Source organism: Pipra filicauda, unplaced genomic scaffold, assembly GCF_003945595.2.
Source record: "Pipra filicauda isolate LSUMZ 115617 unplaced genomic scaffold, ASM394559v2 scaffold278_size1010298_pilon, whole genome shotgun sequence".
Classification (NCBI taxonomy): domain Eukaryota; kingdom Metazoa; phylum Chordata; class Aves; order Passeriformes; family Pipridae; genus Pipra; species Pipra filicauda.
In genome coordinates this window covers 122,092-145,816 of record NW_024104396.1, presented here as the reverse complement: position 1 = coordinate 145,816, position 23,725 = coordinate 122,092, and the positions used below count along the sequence as shown (strand labels likewise).

At 43.3% G+C, this 23,725-nt stretch overlaps 1 protein-coding gene across 1 annotated transcript; it reads right to left on the bottom strand.

Moving 5' to 3' along the window:
• Positions 1-1,192: 1,192 nt before the first annotated feature.
• TPGS2 (tubulin polyglutamylase complex subunit 2) lies at positions 1,193-23,715 on the bottom strand. The gene is made up of 7 exons (XM_027740296.2): positions 23,592-23,715; positions 18,721-18,800; positions 10,059-10,146; positions 8,719-8,850; positions 6,611-6,724; positions 4,811-4,971; positions 1,193-2,819 (listed from the first exon to the last, which is right to left on the bottom strand). Exons 1-7 carry the CDS (start codon positions 23,662-23,664, stop codon positions 2,592-2,594), a joined length of 876 nt encoding a protein of 291 aa, XP_027596097.1. The 5' UTR covers positions 23,665-23,715; the 3' UTR covers positions 1,193-2,591.
• Between the last annotated feature and the right edge of the window lie 10 nt (positions 23,716-23,725).

The following is a 23,725-nucleotide window of genomic DNA, read 5'->3' as shown; positions in this document are numbered from 1 at the left end:
AACTTTGTTGATCTCACCAAGGCTTTCGATACTGTGAGCAGAAAAGGTCTGTGGCAGATTTTGGAATGTTCCTTAATATTATCTTACTTCACGAGGATCAGCATGGCCAAGTCAGATATGGTAATGCACTTTCTGAGCCCTTTCTAATAACCAGTGGTGTGAAACAAGGCTGCATTCTTGCTCCAATTCTATTCACAATCTTTTTCAGCATGATGCTCCAAAGGGCCAAGGAAGACCTTGATATTGAAGATAGTATCTACATTCGATATCGTACTGATGGAAGTCTATTCAATCTAAGGTGACTGAAGGCCCACACCAAGACCTTAAACCATCTTGTCTGGGAGCTGCTTTATGCTGATGACGCCGCCCTTGTAGCCCACACAGAAGCAGCTCTGCAGCGTTTAACATCCTGCTTTGCAGAGGCTGCTGAGCTTTTTGGACTGAAAGTCAGCTTAAAGAAGACAGAAGTTTTCTATCAACCGGCACCTCAGGAAGTCCCCCATCATCCCCACATCACCACTGGCGAATCAGAGCTCAAATCAGTCCAGCAGTTTAACTAACTAGGCAGCCTCATCTCCTCAGATGGTAAGATTGACGGAGAGACAAGACAACAGGTTAGCAAAGGCATATAGTGCTTTTGGAAGACTCCATAAAAGAGTTTGGTGAAATGAACATCTGAAGAGAAGTACAAAGATCAGTGTTTACAGAGCCATAGTGCTGTCTACTCTTTTATATGGATCCGAATCATGGGTCATCTACCGTCACCATCTACGTCTCTTAGAACGCTTCCATCAACGCTGCCTCCGCACAATCCTAAACATCCACAGGTCAGATTATGTGACTAACACGTCTGTTCTAGAACAGGCAGCAGTTACAAGCACTAAGGCCATGTTGATGAGAACACAGCTGTGCTGGGCAGGGCACATCTCCAGGATGAAGGACCACTGCCTCCCTAAGATCTTGCTTTATGGTGAACTTGCCACTGGCTGCCGCATGAGAGGAGCCCCGAAGAGAAGATACAAGGACTCCCTGAAACAACATCTCAGCCTTGGCCATATTGACCAACATCACTGGTCTACTCTGGCCTCCAATCGGGAGGCCTGGAGACACACCATCTATAACGCTGCTGATGCCTTTGAGAACACACACAGGATCACCCTTGAGGAGAAAAGACAAAGCAGAAAGAATCGTGTCTTGCCAATACCACCTAAGGAGTCTTTCTGCTGTGCCTTTTGCAACCGGTCTTGTCTATCTCGTATTGGTCTTTTTAGTCACCAGTGTGCCTGTATCAAATGTGGATAGAGCCCTTCCCAAATCTTCGTTCACGAAGCCTAGCCATGATGATGATGACAATATCTATACTCTAACACATTTCCCCTTAAAATAAAGTTAATGCTTTTCACCCAGTTATATACAAACCCTCAGATAAAAGTCACCTGTTAAAACCCCTTAAAAATCCTGGATTAATGAAGGTTACATGATTAATGAAGTTACTTAGTGTATAGAGTAATTAGCTCTAATAAAGGCCTTTTAGATTTAGGCCCTGAGTTATATAGCTAGTTAAGATAAGGTTGTTTTATGTTAAGAAAGGTTTTAGAGTTATACTGTTGTGTAACTTCTTATTATAACAAAGAAGGTGGATTTGTGGGAAAGGGTTAACACCTTACAGGAAGACTATTGCAAGGAAGGATGGGAAATGTAGTCTCTGCAGCAGGCCCCCAAAGAAAGTGCTCAACTGCACATGCCCACTGAAAGGATTGGAGAATGATCGCTGGGGAAATAGCACATGCTCTATGGTTATGTAACCTCTTATGTAACTGAGGAGTATAAAACCGTGTGCTTGACTGTTAATAAACAATTTGCCAGCTTGCACTCAATCTGGTGGGTCCGTGCCTAACTGCCACAGGACTTGGTGATCTCGGAGGCGTTTTCCAACCCAGCTGATTCTATGATTTTATGTCACTATGTGAAAAGATACAGTGTGAAGGCCAAAAGGTGGTCTGGGCTGTAGAGCAAGCAGCTAGGACAGTGCAGAGACACCAACGTCCCAGGTCCCTTGCACCATGAATCTCAGAGCAGAAGTTGGAAGGAGCATAGGGAAGCGCAGAGTTTGATTCTATCTGAAGTGGAAGTTATTTCTTTGTTCAGCAGGTTCCAGCCTGCTCCCACAGCATGCAAGGTCAGGACAGGTTTCTTTCAGAGGAGATGGCAGAAATATCTTCATACCCTCTGTTGCAGCATGGTCTGTTAAAGTAATGGTGACTTACATCTGCCTTCATTTCACTGCTGCAGTTGCAGTTGCATAGGAACAAAAGCTTCCCTACAGAGCAGTGATATCAAGGGCTTCTTCATGCCCTCTGAAAAATACATGCTGCAAGTAGCACAAGGGAATAAAATCAATGTCTCAAGTTTTTTTAAGAGTCTCCAGGAACTACATCCACATCGTGGCTATATTTCATGCAAATGTTGCAATGTGTTTTCCATGGGCACATCTATTCATGCACAAGGAACTTGGTCTGAACCACTGAGACTCTGCAGCAGAGAACACCAGAGCTTATTGCAAACGCTGTCCAGGGTTAGATCTGGGGGTCTCACTTCCTTGAAGAATTCCCAGCTAGTGAGGATGTCTTGGCAGAGGTCATGCTCGTGTGACTCTTTTGGGAGCCTGCTGGCTGAGAAGGTGGTTTCTTTTTGAGCACTGGAGTTTTGTTCTTGCTTTTAAATACCTTGTTGGGATCCAGCTTGTTCACAAAGGAATCAGCTTCTTCAGACAGGAGCGCTGTGTTGATGGTTACGGGTTTGTACATGTTAAACCATTGCTGAAAGGCATGATTGTGTGGAAGGAAGAGGTTAAATTCGAACTGCAAATAGACAATTTCACCTTGTTCCCCCTCTTCCCTGGGACATGATTTTAATCCCACACCACTTATCAGTTTGTAGTTTACAGGACTTCGAAGAGTGTTTGTGATAAGGACACACAAGGCATTGCTACAGCCACAGTCCTGAAACTGCATTCCAGACAGGGAAGAAGAGAACCAGACACAAACCTAACACTACCTTTCCTGCAGTGTAACTCCTATAGGGAGCAACTCCTGATTTAAATCACAGGAGGAAAACCAAAGGGAGGAGATAAAATTAAACCACATTTATCTAGATTCAGATAAGCAGAAAAGATTAAAAAACCTTGGAATTTAAATGGGCTTATAAATTGGAAACCAACTAGTTGAACTTCTCAAAACCTAGCTTTCCCCCCCTGTCTTCTCATATAAAATAACACATGTTTTTTAACTGTTTACACAAAGGATTTTGTGTTGGTTTCTCTTACTGTCTTTCTACTTCTGATTTTCTGTCTAGAAATAACTACAATGATTTAGTTTCTTGGTTCCCAGAGGTCACCAAAATGTTACGGCCTACAGTTCTCAATTCTTAAATGTTTTTCCCATTGCTTTTTCATTGATAAAGTCAGGAAATAAAACTGTAAGAGTTATAGTATTACAAATCATACTGGAACCATCAAGACAGTGTTGAACAACATAAACAGAAGATCCATACCAAAATTTAGATAGCAGCTTATTCATGTACTGCTTAGTGGAAAACAGCTTTAAATACTCCCTTGAAAACTTTAAAAATTATAATGGTTAATGCACCAGGATTTTAACTAACAGGGGCTGGAAATGATTAGGGAATATATGAACGATTTCACTTAAGGTTTGCAAATATACTGAACATAATAAAATATTTATAGCAGGAAAGCTACAGAAAAGCAGGTCACAGGCATACACTACAGTACCACGTACACAGCCTGGGCTGACGAAGTACAGTGCAGTGTAACAGGGAAGACACTAAAAATAAAAAGAACCAGTTTCTACAGCCACTGATTGATGGGAAGTCGGCAGTGATTTTAGCGAGTAATTCCGATGTGCACACAGGACCAAGGAGTGCCACGCTGGCAGGACAGCTGTCACCTCTGGGGGAAGTGCAGGACACTCACTGAGACCTTGACAGTGTGCGCAGACACTGCACTGGCTTGTGTTCAGTAGGATTGTCAGCTCCATTCCCTGACCTCTCACACGACGGAAGCAGGGTTAGGGCTGAAGGCCCGGTCAAACACAGAGGAATAGCAGAAGCCTCTAATAGCAGGATTTTGGCATAGCAGAACAGCAATTTTAATAATAATAAGGGGCTGGAATAGTCACAAGGCTTTACCTAGAGCTCTTCTATAACTATTTCTAGGACTGCTGGCATTTAAATTGCACCTTTTTGAGCATAATTTTTATGAAGGCATCCCTTCATGCCTGAGGAGGGTGAAAAGGAATTAATATTATTGGCAAGGCTCAAGGTCATAGTCTTCATCTGTCATTTTGTCTAATGTGTACCTGGACTTCCCTCTCCACCCAGGCAGCATTAGGCTCTTGTTCAGTGGTATGCCCAGAAAACTGATCTAGACAAATCTTACACAGCTATGGGGATGAACATCTCCCCTCAGTTGCCAGCAGCCATGGAATGGAGGTTTGCTTCAGGATCAAGAAGGCAAAGAAATAATCAGGGTTCTACCACATGCTATTAGAGGTCGAGGGTAGGGTCTGACTTAGGTGACAAAAGCAGGGTTAACATAGTATTAGTGAATTCAAATTACCGTGAAACAAGTGACCGTTAACAAGCTATTGGGAAAAGACTCGTGGTCCCTTCAGTGGCTCACCAGGGAGGGCCCTGGTGAGCTGGGGCTACAGACTGCTTGTCAAAAGGTGGGAAGATGTTTCTCCAGTCTGTGCTTAGCAAAAAACTGAGATGCTGGACCCTGCTGTCCTACCTTAGCCTGGGGGCTGACCCCATAGCTGGTGAAGGCGTACTGCCACTGTGGGAGACCCAGGTGGGTGATGAGCAGGCGGTAGTAGGCTGTGAAGGTTTTGGTGAGGAAATGCCAATACAGAGCTCTGTCCAGGAACCATATCTCTGTGTCTGGGGAGACAACTAGAACAAAACAAGCACAAGTTACACTGTTGCTTTGCAGTGATAAGATTAACATCTGGCCACTGTCAGGTGAGAGACACAACGAACTCATCAGAAAGGTGGTTTTATTTACATCCAGGCACAGAATTCAGTACTTGCCCTTGTTAAACTTCATATGGTTGGTGATTGACCAGACCTCTAATTTGTCAAGGTCTCTCTGCAAAGCCTCCCTGTCTTCAGGGGAGACACCAGCTCCTCCCAATTTAGCATCATGGGCAAACTTACTTTGTGTACCTTCCAGTCCTGTGTCCAAGCTGTTTATGAAGACAGTGAAGAGAACTGGGCCTAAGATGGAGCCCCGCAGAACCCCACTAATGACCAATCACCAGCTTGAGTGACCCCATTCACTACAACCTTTTGTGCCCAACCCGTGAGCCAGTTGCTCACCCGTTGCATGATGTATTTGTCTGGCTGTGTCCTGGACAATGAATCCCTTCCCAGCCTGGGACTGATACTCTACATGGAACATTCCTGGACATCAGCAGCTTTTGTAGTATATGTTCAAAGTACAATTATGGCAAACATTTATCTGCCCCACAAAGTAAAAAGCAGCTAACTCAATTGTCAGTCATCTGGATTACTGAATAGAGTCCAGAGTCTGGAAGTCATGGGAGTGTGTGCTGCCAACAAAAACACATTTTTCAAAATCCTTCCACAGTGATCAAGTATTTCTCTAGTGGTGACATCCCTTGTAGCATAAAAAGAAGTTTTTTTCTTTCTTGGGAAACCAAGATGCTGAACACTGCCAGTTAAACAGACTGCCTCCTGCACTGCCATCGACCCCCGTAACCAACGCTCCCTCTCCTTGCACAGGTCATCCACTGCATGTGCTGAAATCACTGACACTGGAAGGCAAGGGGACAAGTAAGAACTTACTGCCTTGGGAGCTGTAGTCACACCCAATGAAAGACACAAGATAATAACTGAGGATTTTTCTTAAGAACATATATATTGCAATTGCACAGCCCTACACTGTAAACACACATACACCAAGTGACCTGTGCACTGTCTTATGCCACCTACTTCACAAGTGCCTTGGGTGTTTCTCTACTCACTCACTGATAACAGTTATCTGCACATCTGTCAGAAGAAACAGCTCAGCTCCCATCTCTTACCCTCTTGTTCCACCCTTCCTGCTCCATTTTGACCTAGTTAGCACCTGGAGGCTCTGCATCCATGTACAAGGTGGAAGAACCAGTCTAAGCCTGTTTCAGTCAGCTAAGGCCTTTTTTTACCATCTACCCCTTGTTTCTAAGCAGAGTTATACCCATTCTCATCAAAATGTAAGGGTTTTGTTCCAAGACATGCAGGTAACCAGAGACAGATTAGTGGAGCTCTGTATTAATTCAACACTGTATGTAGGCCACATGTACATGCAGAAATTATAACTCAGACTCCAACATTAAAAGGAGTGAAAATGTTAGCTCTAGTTAAGTCTCTGTAAGGTTTAGCCCCTGACTTCAGTGGACACGGGACACCCTAGTAAAAGTTTCATCTATTAATTACAAAGAAGATCAGAAATCTAACATAATTCTTCAAGTGCGGCCTCCAGATACAATCCACAACAAGAGACAGATAACTTTTCTCTCTTCAGTCTTACCTGGTTCAGCATGCTTATAAACAAGACAGACTTTCCCATTCCCATTGCATGGGTCTAATTCAAAGATAAGACTACGAGAATCAAAGTGTGGCTTCTCTGGTTTGTCTCCATTACCTGAAACAAACAAAAAAAAATTTCATGAAACATGTTTGGGAAACTGAGTGTGACTCAGTTGCAAAGAGTCAACCTATTTCATATCTGTGAATAAATCAGCTGAGGAAGAACTAAAGCAAACTATTATATTTATATTTCTTGGAAATGATTAAGTTCCCTATGTTTAAAATAAAACTAAAAAAAAAATGAGAAAAATTTTAATCTGGTAGGAAAACAAACCACAGAGTCAAATTCAGATGGCTGAAAACAGACAACAACTGACCTCTAGTCCTTCCCTGGCATAAAGCAAGACCAGCTTTACAGATGTCACTCCTGAGGTTTATCTAATCTTTTCTTAAAGTTCTCCAGTGCTGGAGATGGCACAGTTTCCAGGCAGTCAATCCAAATCCATCAGTTATCACTTTGAAGTTTTCCTCATGGATCCAGAATCTTCCTTATTGCATTGGAAGTCCATTATCTCTGTTACATCTACTATTCCTTTGCTGCCCTAATTACATTTTTTTCTAAGGAGGACAGGGAGAACAATTTATTCTTTTCTCTTGACAGAAGACTTTAAGGAACTTGTAGACACATATTTCTCCATACATTCCAGTGTGACATCAGCAGCCCTTTCAACAACCATGTCTGACTCATATTCAACTTGGGACCCCCAACCACCACAGAGCATTTCTACAGCACCATTCTGGGACTGTGAAGCTGCAAGTTCTTGTGGAATGCAATTTTGAAATCTAAAGCTGATGGGGAAGAAGTGGGACATAAGAGCTGTACTCTCCAGAAGAATTTTCCATTAAAGTCAGGGTGATGTAACTTTTTTCTCAGTGTACCTTATAAGTGCATCACTGGAGGTTTGAGTCACTGAGTGGAAGTAGAAATTGGTGCGTTTCATTACAATGGTTAGAAGATCAGGACTGCAGTCAAGCTGGAATGTGACAAGAAGAAATTTTCAGCCACATTTAGAAGCTAGAAGAACTGTAGAGATGCAGGGATAAGACTGAAATCAAATAGCACTTTTTTAAAAAAACTGGCATGACACCTGGCTCTGTTCCTATCCTCTTAATTTTTCCAGTCTTGTTAGACTGGAAAAGCTCTTAAAAAAGTGAGTGGGTCTTTTTCTTCTTTTTTCTTCTCTTCAAATAGCAGTATTCCTAGCATTTTAGGCAGTCTGGAAACACACACTTTCCACTGCAACCTCACAGTTACATGTATTTACCAGTTACTTTTCCCATTCCAGCTGTACTTTCATTACCAAGACAAAACCCGTTATCTTTTGTTCGTGTAACACCATAAGCACACAAAGACTTTGGAAGCTGAATCACCAGAGGAAGACTCAGATAAAAGTTTAAACAGGGAAAAGGCAGAATAAGAGGGCTGACAGGTTGCTAAAAGAGAATACAAGTAACACTAACAACTGGCAGCATCAGCAATCCCCATGATATTCACAGCATACAGATCTGCCTGTTGAGGCTGTAGGGGACTAATAAGATACATAATAGATCCAGCCCAGAAGACAAAAAATCACAGAATCACAGAATGGCTTGGGTTGGAAGGAACCTTAAAGATCACCTCCTTCCAATTCCACTGCCACAGGGTTTAGCTGAGGTGCTAAGAGAATTGGGATTGTTCATCCTGGAAAAGAGAAGGCTTTGGGGTGACCTAATAGGAGCCTTCCAGTACCTGGAGGGAGCCTACAAGGAAGATGAAGAGAGACTTTTTACAAGAGCATGTAGAGAAAGGACAAGGGGGAATGGCTTCAAACTGATAGAGAGTAGGTTTAGACTGGATATTAGGAGAAAGTTCTTTACTATGATGGTGGTAAGACACTGGAACAGATTTCCCATGGATGCCCCATCCCTGGAAGTGCTTAAGGCTAGGTTGGATGGGGCTCTGTGCAAGGGGTCACTGCTCACCTATCCATGCCCTATATCCTAACACTACTCTAATAGAGGAAAAGGGATGACACAGAGCACATTTTCCAGCCTGTTAACAGGCCTTACCTTCCTCGTCCGTGTCATCTTCCAGGTCGGCGAGGGTTGGAGCATTGGGCAGGGTGTACATGGAGGAGCCCCCGAGCCGACACAGCTGTGAGATGCTGTTAATCACCATGGAGCCCAGAGGCATGGGAGTATCTGCAATAAGACCCATTGTTAACCACACCTAGTGTCAGGAAAGCATAGGAGGTATTTCTGTTCCTCCACACATCGACCCAAACCTTTCTAACAGCATCAAGTCAACAAGTCACCCTGCTCAGCCATGTGTCAGTGTGATGGATCTCAGAAGGCACTGTTGGATGCTTGCTCAAACAAGACAGTTATGTGAGCTGCCTTGGACTCTGTGCGCTTGTGAGCCCTGAAAACAAAACTCTTCAGAGGTCACAACACAGCAAATCCCACTTGAAACATGATGGAAGTCACTGCAGGTGCTAAAGCCCTGATGTGAGCTGTCTCAGAAATGAAATTTCACTTCCTGAGGAAGACTCTGTCCTTTTCCACACTTCCACCTGAAGTCTCTTAATTTCTATGTTGCAATCTTGTTAAACTAAGACACCCTGTATTCGACACCCACCTCCAGAAGTAAGGAAGTGTCCATAGCCCAATTTGACAGCCTTGCTTGAGGGCAATGAGAACTGCAGAATGAACAAGGATGGACAATGGAGCTCTAACTTTAGCATTGGAAAGTGGAACCAGGCTCCAGCATATACTTTTTAATGAGAAAGAGACATTGTCAGAGGTTCCTCCTCCTACTGCTTTATGATGGGATAATGAGCTATAGCTGCTTCTCCCTCCATGAACTACAGAGGGAGTTAAGGTATGAGATTTAAATTACATACCTAAATGTGAGTGTCAACAGATGGCCAGTGTATTACAGAACAGTATTTATGTCATGAGTAGTTGTTTGACTTCTTGCCATTTTCAGTGTCTGCACCTCTTCTGTGAGAGTCCAGAACACTTAAGTAATAGATTTTGTCCTGTTGCATCAAGAAGGGACCTCTGATGAGCAGTCATATTTTTTTCCTTACCAGGACATCTCTAAAATAGTCTACAATCCCATGCAGAACTGCCTTTTATAACTCTTAATTCAGGGGTCAGATTTCTGTAGTCACTGATCAAGCTGTCTAGTAGAAATAAACTACTTTGTTTATTTGCAAGTTAAGGAATGGTGCTAATTTTTAATTCAGAATGACTTGGTACCTGGGTTTTTGCTCAGACTAATGCAGGATACTGAGAGATGTGTATTCACTGTTCAGAAAGTAAGCTTGAAATTAAATAGGTTCTGCAAAGGAAAGACTGGCTGCAATGCAATGAGGGTATCAGTGGAGAGGAACATGTTGACTCACCATCAGTCTTCACACTCCAGGTCATCTGGAAGCCATCGGTCATCAGATAGAAGTTCTTTAAATCCTCTGGCAATATGCAGGCGTTTTTCTGCAGATCATAATCAAAGTGTTATGGGAAAACACAGATCATGCCTCAAACCCGAAGTTCAACTGAAACACGGTACAGAAGTATTTGCTACCAAATTTTTTAACTGCAAGATGACTCAAATATCTCATTCTAAAGCCTCAGAGAAAGCTGTGTATTTCTTTGGTCTGTGCTACTGTATTTACAAAGGTGACCTGGGAAAATTTCACAATGAGCAGTTAGTCATCAGAAGAATATTACACCATTGTTCCCCAACTGAGACAACATATAATCTTGCTTTGAGTGAAATCAGACTAAACTTATCTGTTCCACTAAAGCACACACGATATTAGCATAAGGACTCTCTTCTCCTGAGGGATTTCAGTTCCAAGTTGGTGAGAGAAGTGTAGATTCAAAAGTTGCACATAACCAGGCGGATTCTACGTTTCACTTAACAAAAAGTATGTGTGCAAACACATGCGGAGCCAGACTCACAAACCTGCTGGTCTGGCTTCACCCCTCCAAACTTCAGCACTCCGCTGGGGCTCCTAAGCCTGCTTCCTTTTGAGTCAACAATGATAGAAGCAACTCCAGTGAGCTGGAGTTCTAGGAACCACAACCCATTTCCTGTACCTGTCTTGATTATGGAAGAAGTCTTTCTTAACTTAGACTCTTTAGTTAAGCAGCAAATACGAGGAAGGAAGGATAAAGGCTTAATCCTTGGAACAAAAAGAATCCCAAAGAGCTATAGGCGATTGCAGGCCCTGCTCCTGGTGACAAGACTGGTTGCAGACCAGTGACCCTCTGCTCCTGCTGAAGCGTCAAGAACACAAAATGAAACAGGACAGAAGCCTGTCAGTTTTAAGAAGACAAGCAACACGTATGACTACAAGAGTTACCTGTTGTTTTGTCTGTAATTGTTTTAGAGAAAAAACTGATTGAGAAAGATTCAAGAGAGTTCACATTTAAAATATTGTCACACTCAATTCCACAATCTCTGCATTGACTTGTCCAAAGGCTGCATTGTTCTCCTTGTGGAAAAGCTGCATTAAATAAAGACAGAATATTCTGGTAACCAGCATCTAAGGGAAAGAAAGATGCACATGCAGTTCATGTAGCTCTGGTAAAGAGAGAAGCTGATCAGATTCTCCCCCACATCTGCAACTTGTACATATCCAGTTATCTTTCCTGATGTTGCCTCAAAGAATCTCTCCAGTAGGAGCTACCTGCCAGTTGTGCATCCAGCTGCAATGCTGGCCTCTGGTCATCAGTGGTTGGCATGAGCAAGGGTGTGAGTCTCCTGTTCATTTCCCCTCCCTCCCCTGGGACAAGGGCAGCCCTTCTGCCTGTTAAAGCCTTATTCACAGCCACTTTCTTTGGGTTGTTACAGTCTCTGTCCCCTAAATTGGGGGTGTACACACTGTGCAGGACCCCCTAACCTCCACATAACCTTCACTCCTGCCTGTTAACTTTCTTTCTAAGCATATCCATTTATGTTGGCTGACTACTACTGACGAGTCCCAGATATTAATGGTTTTGCAGCTTGAAATAGGACAGGTCACTTTACCTGCCTCGTCAAGCGGTCTGGTCACTTGCACAGTGCTTTCCTAACTCAGGTAGGGAAAATATTCAGGGTCTACAGGTATTAAAGCAGACAAACTGATACTGTAGAGACTTTGTTTTGAGAAGAATTTATCATCCTTTGATAAGAGCCTGCTGATGGCTGAGGCCCTGGTGGTAAGTTTAAGGAGATTACTAAACCACATGGACATATCTGAAGTTCTTCAAGTTCTTCAAATGCCTTTCACAAACACACCTTCTTCTGTGGGTTCTCAGTCCTAAATATTTATAATTTCATGCTGTCCTTTCATCACTTCCAATTTCAAGCTGTAGCTGTAAGCACAGTGACTAGGGCTAAAACTATGAAGAAACAGAGACACAGACCTGCTACAAGGCCTCAGAAGCGTACAAAAGTTTACATGGCACTTTCAATCTGTTTCAAATCCCCCAATTTTAACTAATCTATCCCAGCAGTAAAAACACATATGCAAACAGCCCATCTGACTTCAGTGGGTGTTGTTCTCCAAGCAGGAGAACCAGATCCATTGTGAAAAATTGTGAAAAATCTAAGATTTTAAAACTTCCATGGTAGTATCCAGATAAATACTACTACAACTCAGGCATAGACCAATTTAGCAAATATAGCTGATTAAGGCAAGGTAAAAATCACATCTGAACAGGCCTTCTGCTCTGAATCCTCTTTTTCTGAATGGAAAGATCAACATGTGCATGTTTCTCCAGGTGGCTGCCCTCCCAATTTATTTCAGGATTCTCCCAACCATGTCCCTTTGCATGAGTTTCCAAACGATGGTGCAAAATATATGGGTGGGAAATGCAGATATGGGGTCTACAGGAAAATACCAGTAAATAGAAAGCTTTGCTAATACCCATCTCTCTCATCTGATAGAAAGGATGGATTGTTCTGTCATATTATACTTAGTCACATGACCACATGACATCAGAACAGTGATGATCTGACAACAGAGTCAGACAAACAAGCCACTATATATTAAAAGTGGCTTATCAAACTCTATATTCCTCCTGCTCAACTGGTAGTTTTAAGGACTGTGCTCTCCAGCCCCATAAAATACACTATTCCTAATAACGTGCCAGAAGTGGTTTAACCACAGCCCTGGCAAGCATCTGTTTTCACTCCAGTCATTTGGTTACACTCATCAGCTCATAAAACAAAATATCCCAGGTGCCCAGTATGGTGTGTGAGGTCTATTCCTTTTGTTTGTTCTCCAGAATACCCCCAAGTAGTCTCCCAAGAAAGCACAGTCCACAGAAGACAGAGAAAAATATTAGAATCAGGTTTGTTTTGCTTCCAAGACCTGAACAGCACTGGCTCCAAAGCTAGAACCCTGACATATGGCAATTTACTTAAGGTACTGTTGAAACAATACCTCTCAAGCAAATACACTAAAGAAATGGAAAGCAATCAAAACATAGAGCTCTGGAGAGACTTTTCTAAAAAAAAAAATGAATGACTTTTATTCAACTTCTAGGGTGAGAAGGAAAGCATTTATGTCACTTTTTACCCAAATTTTGAGGACAAAAGGAAGGTATTTATGTCTCTTCTCAGGGCTTGCAAGCAGCAGAGCACATCAGCAGCCACCTTCCTCTCTTCCTGACGTGCTGCAGTTTCATGACTGGTCTGTCTTAGCTGCTAGTGAATATGAATGTTAACTTGTGTAACATGCTGAGATGTTCTTGTTGCACCTTTCATAAATCTAGAGGGCTCCCAAGAGATCATGATGCTTTAATTTTCTGAGGCTGGGGTAGACCTGATTCCCTGCTGCAGAGAAGAGGATTTAACAATTCTCTTGAGGATGTTGTTGTGCAGCCAGGTTTTTAATTAGAATATTATAAGGCCCAACAGAAGGAGAAATACTGTGAAAGAAGCACTATTTACTCCTCCCCAAAGTCCTCGAACCTCTTCCCCATTATGCAGGTTGAAGAAACACAGGTTTCCTCAGGCTGGATGCTGCTGGATCCACTTCCCTGTCTCTCCTACAGTCAGGGCCACAAGACAGGCTCAAGATGGTAGATCCTGTGCTCATGGGGATAAGGGATGGCAGGTTTGCCTAATGCTAAAGGAGGACATTACAAGAAGGATGCCAAGAAAGACCCTTGAACATGCACACGCCTGCATGCATACTTTTGAGTCAAAAAGAGATACGTATGGTAGAAGCAGTGAGGGTGTGTGGTGGTTTGGAGCTGGCTCTTTGCCAAGTCTCCAACACCACAGCAAAAGCTTCTCCCCAAAAAACCAAGCGAAAAATGAAAAAAACCCAAGAGACCCGAAATAAGAGAGCTAAAGCAATATATAAATATATTTACACTTATATTACATTTATATTCAATTACAAAGACTATATACACATGAGAAAGAAACCCCCAACACCCCCACAGGGAAAGGGAAAAGGGACAAAACAAAAAAAACCCTAAAAACAGGTATACGCACTCAATAAAGAACTAGTCAAAGAAAATTTTAATACTTTCCTTGAGATACACAATCGCGCCAAACGCCGCTGCCACGCTACCGGACCCTGCATCGGCAGAAACAACAGGCCCTGTAGGCCCGACCAGGCCTCAGCTCCCCCACACGAGGGAGACTGGCTGTGGGAGTCTGCTGTCTCCAAACCTTGCCAGAAGAGAAGAGAGGAAGAGGCTTCTCTCTCTGTCTTATTTATACTCTGGCTTAAGTAAAAAAATCGTAGGGAATACTGGGAACATGGCCACTTCCTAGTTCCGACTTGGTTACCAGGAAGGCCTAAAAAACTAAACCACTACAGGGTGACTTTCCAGATGTCTGCTGGAAACACAACACAGTAGAGAGGGAGCAGCCTAGGAGGTTCCTAGATTGTGTGTAAGAAAGGTTCAAACGAGGACCCAGGGAACTACAGGTCTGTCAGTCTGACCTCGGTGCTGGGGAAGGTCATGGAGAGATCATTCTGAGTGCCATCACACAGCACGCACAGGAGAACCAGGGGATCAGGCTCAGCCAGCAGGGGTTTAGGAGAGGCAAGTCCTGCTTCACCAACCTGATCTCCTTCTATGACAAGGTGACCTGCTCAGTGGATGAGGGAAAGGCTGTGGATGTTGACTTCTTGGACATTTCACATAGAATTCTCCTGGAGAAACTGGCTGCTCCTGGCTTGGGTGGATGCTCTGTTCCCTGGCTAAAAAGCTGGCTGATGGCCATGCCCAGAGAGTGCTGGTGCATGGAATTACATCCAGCTGGGGCCAGTCACTAGTGGTGTTCCCCAGGTTCATCAGGATGAACTGCTGGGTTCATCCCTGTTTATTGCTTTTATTGATGATCTGGACAAGGAGATCAAGAGCACCCTCAGCTGATTTGAGGACAACACCAAGTTGGGTGAGAGGGTTGATCTGCTGGAGGGTAGGAAGGTTCTGCAGAGGGATCTGGACAGGCTGGATCAATGGGCTGAGGCCAACCAAAGGCCAAGTTCCAGGTCCTGCCCTTGGGTCACAACGACCCCCTGCAGTGCTCCAGGCTGGGGGCAGAGGGGCTGAAAAGCTGCTTGGTGTGGGAAAGGACCTGGGAGTGCTGGATGGCAGTGGCTGAACATGAGCCAGAGTGAGCCCAGGTGGGCAAGAAAGTCAATGGCCCCTGGCCTGTGTCAGCAACAGTGTGGGCAGCAGGACCGGGGCAGTGACTGTCCCTCTGTACTGGGCACTGGTGAGGCTGCACCTTGAATTGTGTGTTCAGTTTTGGCCCCCCATGATAAGAAAGACATTGAGGTGCTGGAGTGTGTCCAGAGAAGGGAACAGAGCTGGGGAAAGTCTGGAGAAGTCTGATGATGAGCAGCTGAGGGACCAAGGGGCGTTTTGCCTGGAGAAAAGAAAGCTCAGGGGAGGCCTTATCCCTCTCTACAACTCCCTGGAAGGTACTGAAAGTACCTGAAAGCCAGGTGGGGGTCGGGGTCTTCTCCCAGATAACAAGTGAGAAGGACAAGAGAATATGGCCTCAGGCTGTGCCAGGAAAGGCTGGTCAGGCATTGAAAAAAGGCTGCTCAGGAACTGTGGAATCACCGTTCCTGGAAGTGGTCAGAGGGTGTGTAGATGTGGCACTTGGAGATATAGTTCAGTTGTGAACATGATGGTACTACATTAATGGTTGGACTTGATGATCTTAGAGGTCTTTTCCAACTTTAATGATTCTATGACTTCTAGGATAGCGAGAAACCACCAGGGTAGTTCCCACTGAGATTTACAGGCAGAGAGAGTTTCTAAATTGTCTGACAGCCTAAGATAGTCTATAACAGGAAAGCACTAGACTGCTTGAGGGCTTTTTATGGCTTTATTACAGAAAATTAAATCTTTGTAGACAAAATACATAAGGAGAAACAACAAATTTCCTATGCAGACTTGTAGGATATCAAAACTACAGCAATGTGATGGGCGGGGATCAATTACAGCCAGCCAGGGGCAGCTCGGACACTGCTAAGAAGTCAAACAGAGGAAAAGCCAAAACTACTCTGTTCAGTTTGCTTGGCCTGTTGTGGTGCTGAGCTCTGGTACCTCCATGTCCCCTATGAAAACCAGAACAATTATGTGGGTGATTCATTTTAATTCTGGTTGAGGCAAAAGAGAAATTGTGATTCAGCCACTGCATCAGAGTGCCTCCTAGCAATATTTTAGTATAATACCTACTTTTAAAAACTGCACGTGGAGGGGAGCACAGCCATTGCCAGCCTAATTTTAGGAGTGGAAAAGGGTTCATAGGACAACATACACTGGAGTTATTACCACTGGAGTTCTGTTAACCAGGTAACTGTCTCTACTCCCTCTCCTATTGCTTGTCTCCCTTTCCTGGGGAAAACGTAACATCTTGGTAGCTGTAAGTATCAAGAAAGGTTGAAAAATTATCTGCTTTTATTGAAATATATTGAACTGCTTAAAAGTTTTGGGGAAGTGATGTAAACACTTGACAATCATGTACTTTAAGTATTTTTGTGAGTGTGCTGACTTCCAATAAATTATTCAGGATTGATTTCAGGATTGGTTTCCTGAAGCGTAAGAATTAACAGCTCTTTCTGCCTGGGAACAGTTTGACCAGTTTTCCCTATATCACAGAAAAAATTCTGCAAATACTTTCATAAGCAAAGACATAGAGGAGAACTAAAAGACCTTGTTAAAAATCTCAACTACGAAGAAATTATTCTGTGCATAAGTATTGCCACCTAGTGGCTCAAAAAAACTTCACAGTGATAAAAGTGAACACTGTATTAAAAATCAAGAAGGGTAAGTTTGAGGAAAAGTAAATAAAAGTTCATTCTGAAAGGGCCTTGTGAGGTGCTGAATGCATTGCACTTAATCATCACTGGTTGCATTTTTGTCCTGCAATTGTGTGGACTAGGGTAGATATCAGACTTCATCCCCAAAGCTCAAGGAAAAAAAAAGTAAAAAAAAAAAGTTACCTTTTAATTTGAGAAGGGAAATTTTATTTGTCAATGCATCTGGAACCAACACCAAAGAAATAGGCAGCCAACCCCTCACTATTAGCAGTCCAGCTCAGCTATATCCACTTAATTTTCAACATTCACTTCCACAATTGACTTAGTCCATCAGTGGGCGGGGGGGTGGGAACTGAAATTTTGTTTTGACATCGCAGGAATGAAGTGCTTTGGCTACAGCATTTCAAAGTCTGGTTTTACAAGAACAGCTCAGTTTTCAAAGAAATTCATTTTAGTTTGGAGGAGAAGCAGCACCTGAAAATGAGAGCAATACTGTGTCTGGGAGAAGCATTCTCTCCACTCAACAGAAGAGTGAGCAAAGGTCACTCTGCTGCTCCCAGACCTGAGCTGGCTCAGTCATGGTGTCTCAGACCTTCCCAGCCCAGTTAATCCAACACCTGAACAACAGCTACAGTATATCAGGAATCAGTTTACACAAACCTGAAAAACCGGACATTTCTCCCTGACCAGTTGGCTACTGGACAAATTTCAGTAAGTAACACACGTTTACATCACACATATTCTGACCTGGGTATATAAATTCTTGATAAATGTCACTAATTGGGATAGGGCATTACCAAAACTAGGGCCAGGCCTTTCCTTACTGTTTAGGAAAACCCTGAAAATGGCAAAGTGTCCAAGCAAAAGTTATCTTATGCAGTGGTAATAAGAGCAGTGGTAATAAGAGTAGATTCTCTGGGAGAATGGACTATAGCTGGGGTTGGAGTAGAGGGAGTATGATTCACTCAACTCCATCCTCTGCCATGCCGCTTTCCAAAGGCCAGACAGCTTCTGCTGTCCCTTTCCTACACGTGAGTGACACCTACAAAGCAGTTATTCCACCAGGGCCGTGGGATTGAGGTTTGAATATATATATGTATATTCAAAAAGGGGAGCAAAAATGCCATCTCTGCCCACAAGAGTCACACAACAGTTTTCAGAACCCTCCGATCACACAGAGTGATGCAGTGAGGTCAGATAATGCAGAGTGTCCTTCGCAGCTTTCTAGAACAGGCAGTGGGACATGCCTTAGCCAAAAGACTGGGTTGGTTAGCCAAAGAGAAGGTAGAATGAGGGGCTGTGAGAAACTGAAGCAAATTGCTGAGACTAAAAAGAGAAACAGATAACTGGAAGAAACTGGGTGGCTCAGTGGTATTTGCCAGCTTGAGGCCTTTACCTTTAATGTCCATGAATAACAAAGAGCTGCTTCATTTTGTTTGAAAGGGAGTTGGAAAATGTTTTCAGATCTGAGTCAGAAAAATATCTGTTCCCCACTGAGTCACCACTGTTGCTGCCTACTACAGTTATGTGATTTCTTTTTCAAGACATCGTTCTGAATGTACATTGATGATGTTTCTCTAACAGATCAGGTGCACGTGACAGCCTAAAAGACAGAGTGAAACTGGATTAAGAAAAACCCAACAACTGTGTAGGCTCCTTTGTGCATCAAACTTGATAACAAGCTCCCTCATGACCAAACACAAGGTAGTCATTACATTTGAGATTCTCTGTGGGCTGCTGCACCTCACTGCAGTTGTATCACAAAAATACTCACTTGCTCCCAAGAAATGATGGTGTGGCGTTCAGCTGGCTCCTTCTCCACAAATGTCACCTCAGCAACTCCTGGAGAAGTCTCTAAAAGGAAAAGAGGAGCATGTTTGCAGCTGGCACGAGTGACACCAACATTGTGAGACAGACAATTTTGCAAGTTAATTTGAGTGACAGCCAGGGAAAAGGCATTAATGACTATAAGCACTGTGCTGGTGACTGAGCAGTCAGGTTTTTTTTGTCTGTAACTGTACTCAGCATGTCTTGGCATGAAGATATCTAAAGATGCACAAAATGCTTCTTTCGAATCTTTTTTAATAGATATATATGCATATATAATGATATATCTGATGGGTCTAGTGAGTGGCATCCCTACCCATGGCAGGAGGGTTGGAACCAGATGACCTTTAAGGACCCTTCCAATCCAAACTATTCTGTGATTCTATCACATAAACACATTTTGTATTCAAGGTGTGATTTTTTTGCAAAGGATTAATGGGAAAAAAAAATCAATGACGGGTTCCCAGGCAAACTCTAAAAGAGAGGAATCTCTCTTTGCAAGCATTCCCTGTGGTTTCTGTTGGGTAGGATATCCTCAGCTTGGGACAATATGCTGTGCAGTGCTGCTGTGAACTGCTAACAACCATATTCCACAAAGACAGGCACATTTAAATGCTGGATCCAGTGGGTTTGGACAGACATAGAATCTGATCATGAAGGGAGCTGTGTGAACAAACATCAGCTGTCTGGAACCCCAGCTGGACACATGCAAAGCTGTTAAGAGCAGTGAGCTTGTAACTTATAAAAATCATCTTAGTATTTTATGGGAAAGAACACTATAAAAATACAAGATACTAATCTACACAGTGCTACCCCTGCAGGCATGTGATGGCAGAACAGTTTCTCTTGCACTTAGTGTTTTATAATGTTTTACTTCACCCACAGCCAACTGAAACAATTCCCACTGAGTTAATTCACCTTGGATTAGGTCCAGAAAGACCACTAACTTGTTGTGGGAACTGCAAGCCCAGCACATGGGGCCATAGAATAGAAGTGAACACTATGCAGGGCTTTCAAGAACTGGCTCTGCTGTGAAAGTATTGGCTCCCAAAGCAGTCACACATATTACAATTGCTTTCTGATAAAACATACACAGTGCACTAGACAGGAAAGGCAAGCACTAGAGAGCTTTGGTGTGCTTTTTATCTTCAGTGCCAGGCTTCTAATTCCAGCAGTAGCCTTGCCCTTGTCTGTTCTGGTGGACAAGTGGCACTCGGTTTCAGGAAGTCTACACTCCAATGGGAAATATCGACTGGTAACATCATTAGATAATTTAGAGGACAACACACGGCACCACAAAACCAAGACTCAGGTTAAAGACAGAAAAAAAACAGCAAAAGAGTAAAATCATAGTAGGTCACCTAGGTGATTTGTCTGGCCAAGGGGGAGCCCCCAGCATACAGAAGACCCTGATGTTTCACTTCTGGTAGGTGGGTCCAAGGCTGTCTCTTGCTGAAATACAAGCTGCCCAGCTGTATTCTGCTCCTAAAGAATTGTGTGGAATCAATGACCTAACCAGTCCTTTCCATCTAAGCTATGTAAGCCTTATGACAAGTTAAAGAGATTATAATAACAGAGCAATTGTTATTTCTGTGATCAAAGAAAACATCAGGGATGTTTAATTCATCATGCACAACAGCTTGGCTGGGATGACAGAAGATTAAATATCATATCAGTCAAAGATGATGTCTAGGAAAGAGAGAAGTACAACTTCTAAAGAGGTCTGAACCAAATCCAACATCAAAAGAAAGAGAAATTCCATCTTAAAAGCTGGAATATTACTTTAAAAATATCCTGTGGGTAATCTGAAGACCACATTTAACAGCTGTAAGTAGGTATGGACAGGAGCTCCTTTAAACATCAGCAGCTGACTTTGCCATGAGTTGCTTTTTCTTCCAAATGGAAGAAATGAAGAAGCCATTTAGATTAAAGATACATGATAAGGCTTAACTAGTTCAGGTGACTCCACCCTGCTTATTACTCTGAATCAAGATCACAGTAAACTCTATCCTATTTTTAGGACATTTCATTCGGAAGCTTCCAAAAACGCTTTGCAATGTAAATCAGAAAGAGTCAATGTAATGGAGTGACACAAAGCTGAAGCAGGAATTCATAGGATTTTTAGTCAAGAAATCACAAGATTAGCAGTCTTTACAGTACTGCTGATACTGCCTATAAGTTGGATAAACTCTCAGCATCATTTTAAAATGTCTGAATAGTTATGTTCTTACCTAGTAAACACACTCAATAGTGAAGTACGGTCCCGCTCTAGAAAGTTCAGAATAGCTAACACCTCCTATTCTGATTTAGTTATGAAAAATCAACCTTTCTGGAACTTGCTATTGCTCACAGAACTTCAGCAAAGTGAATCATATGTGCAGTGGGAAAGATGTCCCTCTTTTTTCCCTTATGTTATATCCTCCATAAGGCTTGTGAGAAATATTCCCTCTTGTAGGGACTTCCACAGAGACAAGAAGTTAAAAAAAAAACAAAAAAAAAACAACCCAAAACCAAACAACAAAGCAACACCCACCCCCACAACCTAATCTACAGAATTTGTTCAAAGGAGAGTTTTTGAAAGGGTATCATAAACAATTGTTCATAAAGGTATTGGAAAATCAGGTGTCAAGCTCCCATACACTATACGTGTACCTTGCTTAAAAGGAGTATGCTGAGCTTCATTACATGATTACTTTTAGCTCCTGAAAAAAAATGTTTCACAAACTCAACAGAGTTAAAAGTCTATTACTGATTTTATGTTACAGTAGGCAGAAAGTATCTACTGGCTTCATGAGACCTTCCACAAGATTTAAAGTAAGATAGTTTCTATCTTACTAACTACTGAGAAAGGCATCTTTCTGAATGAGATACTTTTTGCTATTTGAATAATGAACAAATTAATAAAGTTTCCCAGTTAGCTCAGCAATTCAAACTAATTTGGTGGCACAGCTGACATGCTTTGGACTACTTCACTGGAAGAAAATACGAAAAATTCCCAGAAGAAGTGGAGAGACAGAGAAAAGAAGCAGAGTAAAACATCACTGTGATGGACTGGCATGCACATTGCTGTATTGCACAGTGGAAGTTGTCAGAGAGACAGGCAGAAAAACAAAACAACACAAACCAGGAAACACCCTTCATGCCAAAGGGATGTTACAGGACTTTCAAGAGCCAAACCTGCATTGCCATGTCTTGCTGGTGTAGATAACACACCTACCCAAAACAGTTTATATGGCAACATTACTTTTGGACACAGTTAACATCTCACAGATCTCATACATCTGAGGGTGGCAAAAATGAGGGCAAGGCCAGTAATTTTTTTAAAAAGAACTACTTCAAAGAAGCATTTGCCATGATGGATGATCACCAGCAGTTCCACTCACAGAGCAGAATGACAATGTTATGCTGACCTCACAACTGGAGAACAAACCAAACAAACAAACAAACCAACCAAACAAATTCCAACCCCCCTACAAATTCAATAAAAAGCCTGTATGAGAATGCTGATCAGAGACTGAGGATGAAATACTGTCCTCACTGAAGCCCAGAGCAAGTATTAAGCCCTGATCTTTTAATCTCATCTGTCTGAGTAGCTATCTAAACCCATGTGCAACCAGAGATACACTGGGGTTATGAGATGAAACTCGCTGTCCTGCAATACAGTGGCTGGGTGAGGCAACTGCAGTGCTCACGTTTGGCTTTAAAATTCATAAGAAGAAGTCTCTGGACTGCAATTTGTAATCTTGATGCACACAGGGCTTGGGATAGAAATAGGACAGCCCTATGCCCAAGTTTCTGAGGGATGACAGGTTCTAATGCTGAAATCCTTTACACAAGCAAACATTTGCACATATCCTTGTGATTCCACTGCCATGAGTAAAGTTTTGTCTGAGAAGCCTTCCTCTGAATGCCTTGCAGTCCTGCTGAACTTCAGAGAATGCTGAGGGGATGCAAGAAGGCTTGAGACCTGAGCAAAACTCAGAGATGGGAAGCAGGGTATGTTGTGGAACAAGTCCCACAGTGTGGGAATGAGCTGTAGGGTGACTATTTATGGGGAGCTGATCCGCAGCACATTCCTAGATCAGCCTTGTGCCAGAGCCCTGCTCCACACTGAACCCCCTCCATCGGGCACAGTCCCTGCTGACCCCACATACAACAGAGCCAGGTTTACTACAACAAAGGGGTTCACGCACAATTTACACATTAAGGTTGTGTGGCAACCTCAGAGCAACCTTCCAGTCTCTGAAGGGGTCCACAGGGAAGCCAGAGAGGGAGTCTGCCAGGAACTGTAGTGACAGGGCAAGGAGTAATGGGTACAAACTGAAAGAGGGGAAATTTAGGTTGGCTGTCGGGAAGAAATTCTTTACTGTGTGGGCAGTGAGACACTGGCAGATGTTGCCCAAGAAGGCTGTGGATGCTTCAGCCCTGTTAGTGTTCAAGGCCAGGCTGGATAAGGCCTTGAACAGCCTGGTCTAGTGGGAGGAGTCCCTGCCCACAGCAGGGGGTTGGGACTGAACGATCTTCAAGGTCCCTTGCAATTCCTTAACATTCCATGACTCTACAATTTTGAATAAAACACCACCTTCTCCTTCTTTGATGCTTTTGAAACGACTCCTAAGTCGAAAGATTCGGGATTCCTGCCGCTGACTCCAGAAACAAGGATCTCTGTGTGTGTGTGTGTATGTGTGTGTGTGCAGGAGCTGCTCGGCTGCGCGATTCACAAGAGGGGCCGTGACAACTGGGTGGCCCCCCCCCGCCCCCAGTTCACCCCCGGCCTGCCACCGGCCCCGAGGGCGGCTGTATCTCACCGCCACTCACCCAATATCCTTGTGACGCCCAGGGTGAGCTTGTCCAGGTAGGGCTTGATGCCGGCGGGGGGTTTGTCCTCCATCCTCCGCAGGGCCCGCCTGCCTCCGCCCAGCCCGGCAGCGACAAAGCCTTTTTATCCTTCC

What these genes read in the sequence shown, in the direction of transcription:
- TPGS2 (XM_027740296.2), bottom strand. Translation starts at nt 23,664, where the DNA reads ATGGAGGACAAACCCCCCGCCGGCATCAAGCCCTACCTGGACAAGCTC. An exon ending in GGGCGTCACAAGGATATTGG is followed by an intron (nt 18,801 to 23,591) that starts GTGAGTGGCGGT and finishes TTTTCCTTTTAG; the next exon opens with AGACTTCTCCAGGAGTTGCT. An exon ending in CCATCATTTCTTGGGAGCAA is followed by an intron (nt 10,147 to 18,720) that starts GTGAGTATTTTT and finishes TATGATCTGCAG; the next exon opens with AAAAACGCCTGCATATTGCC.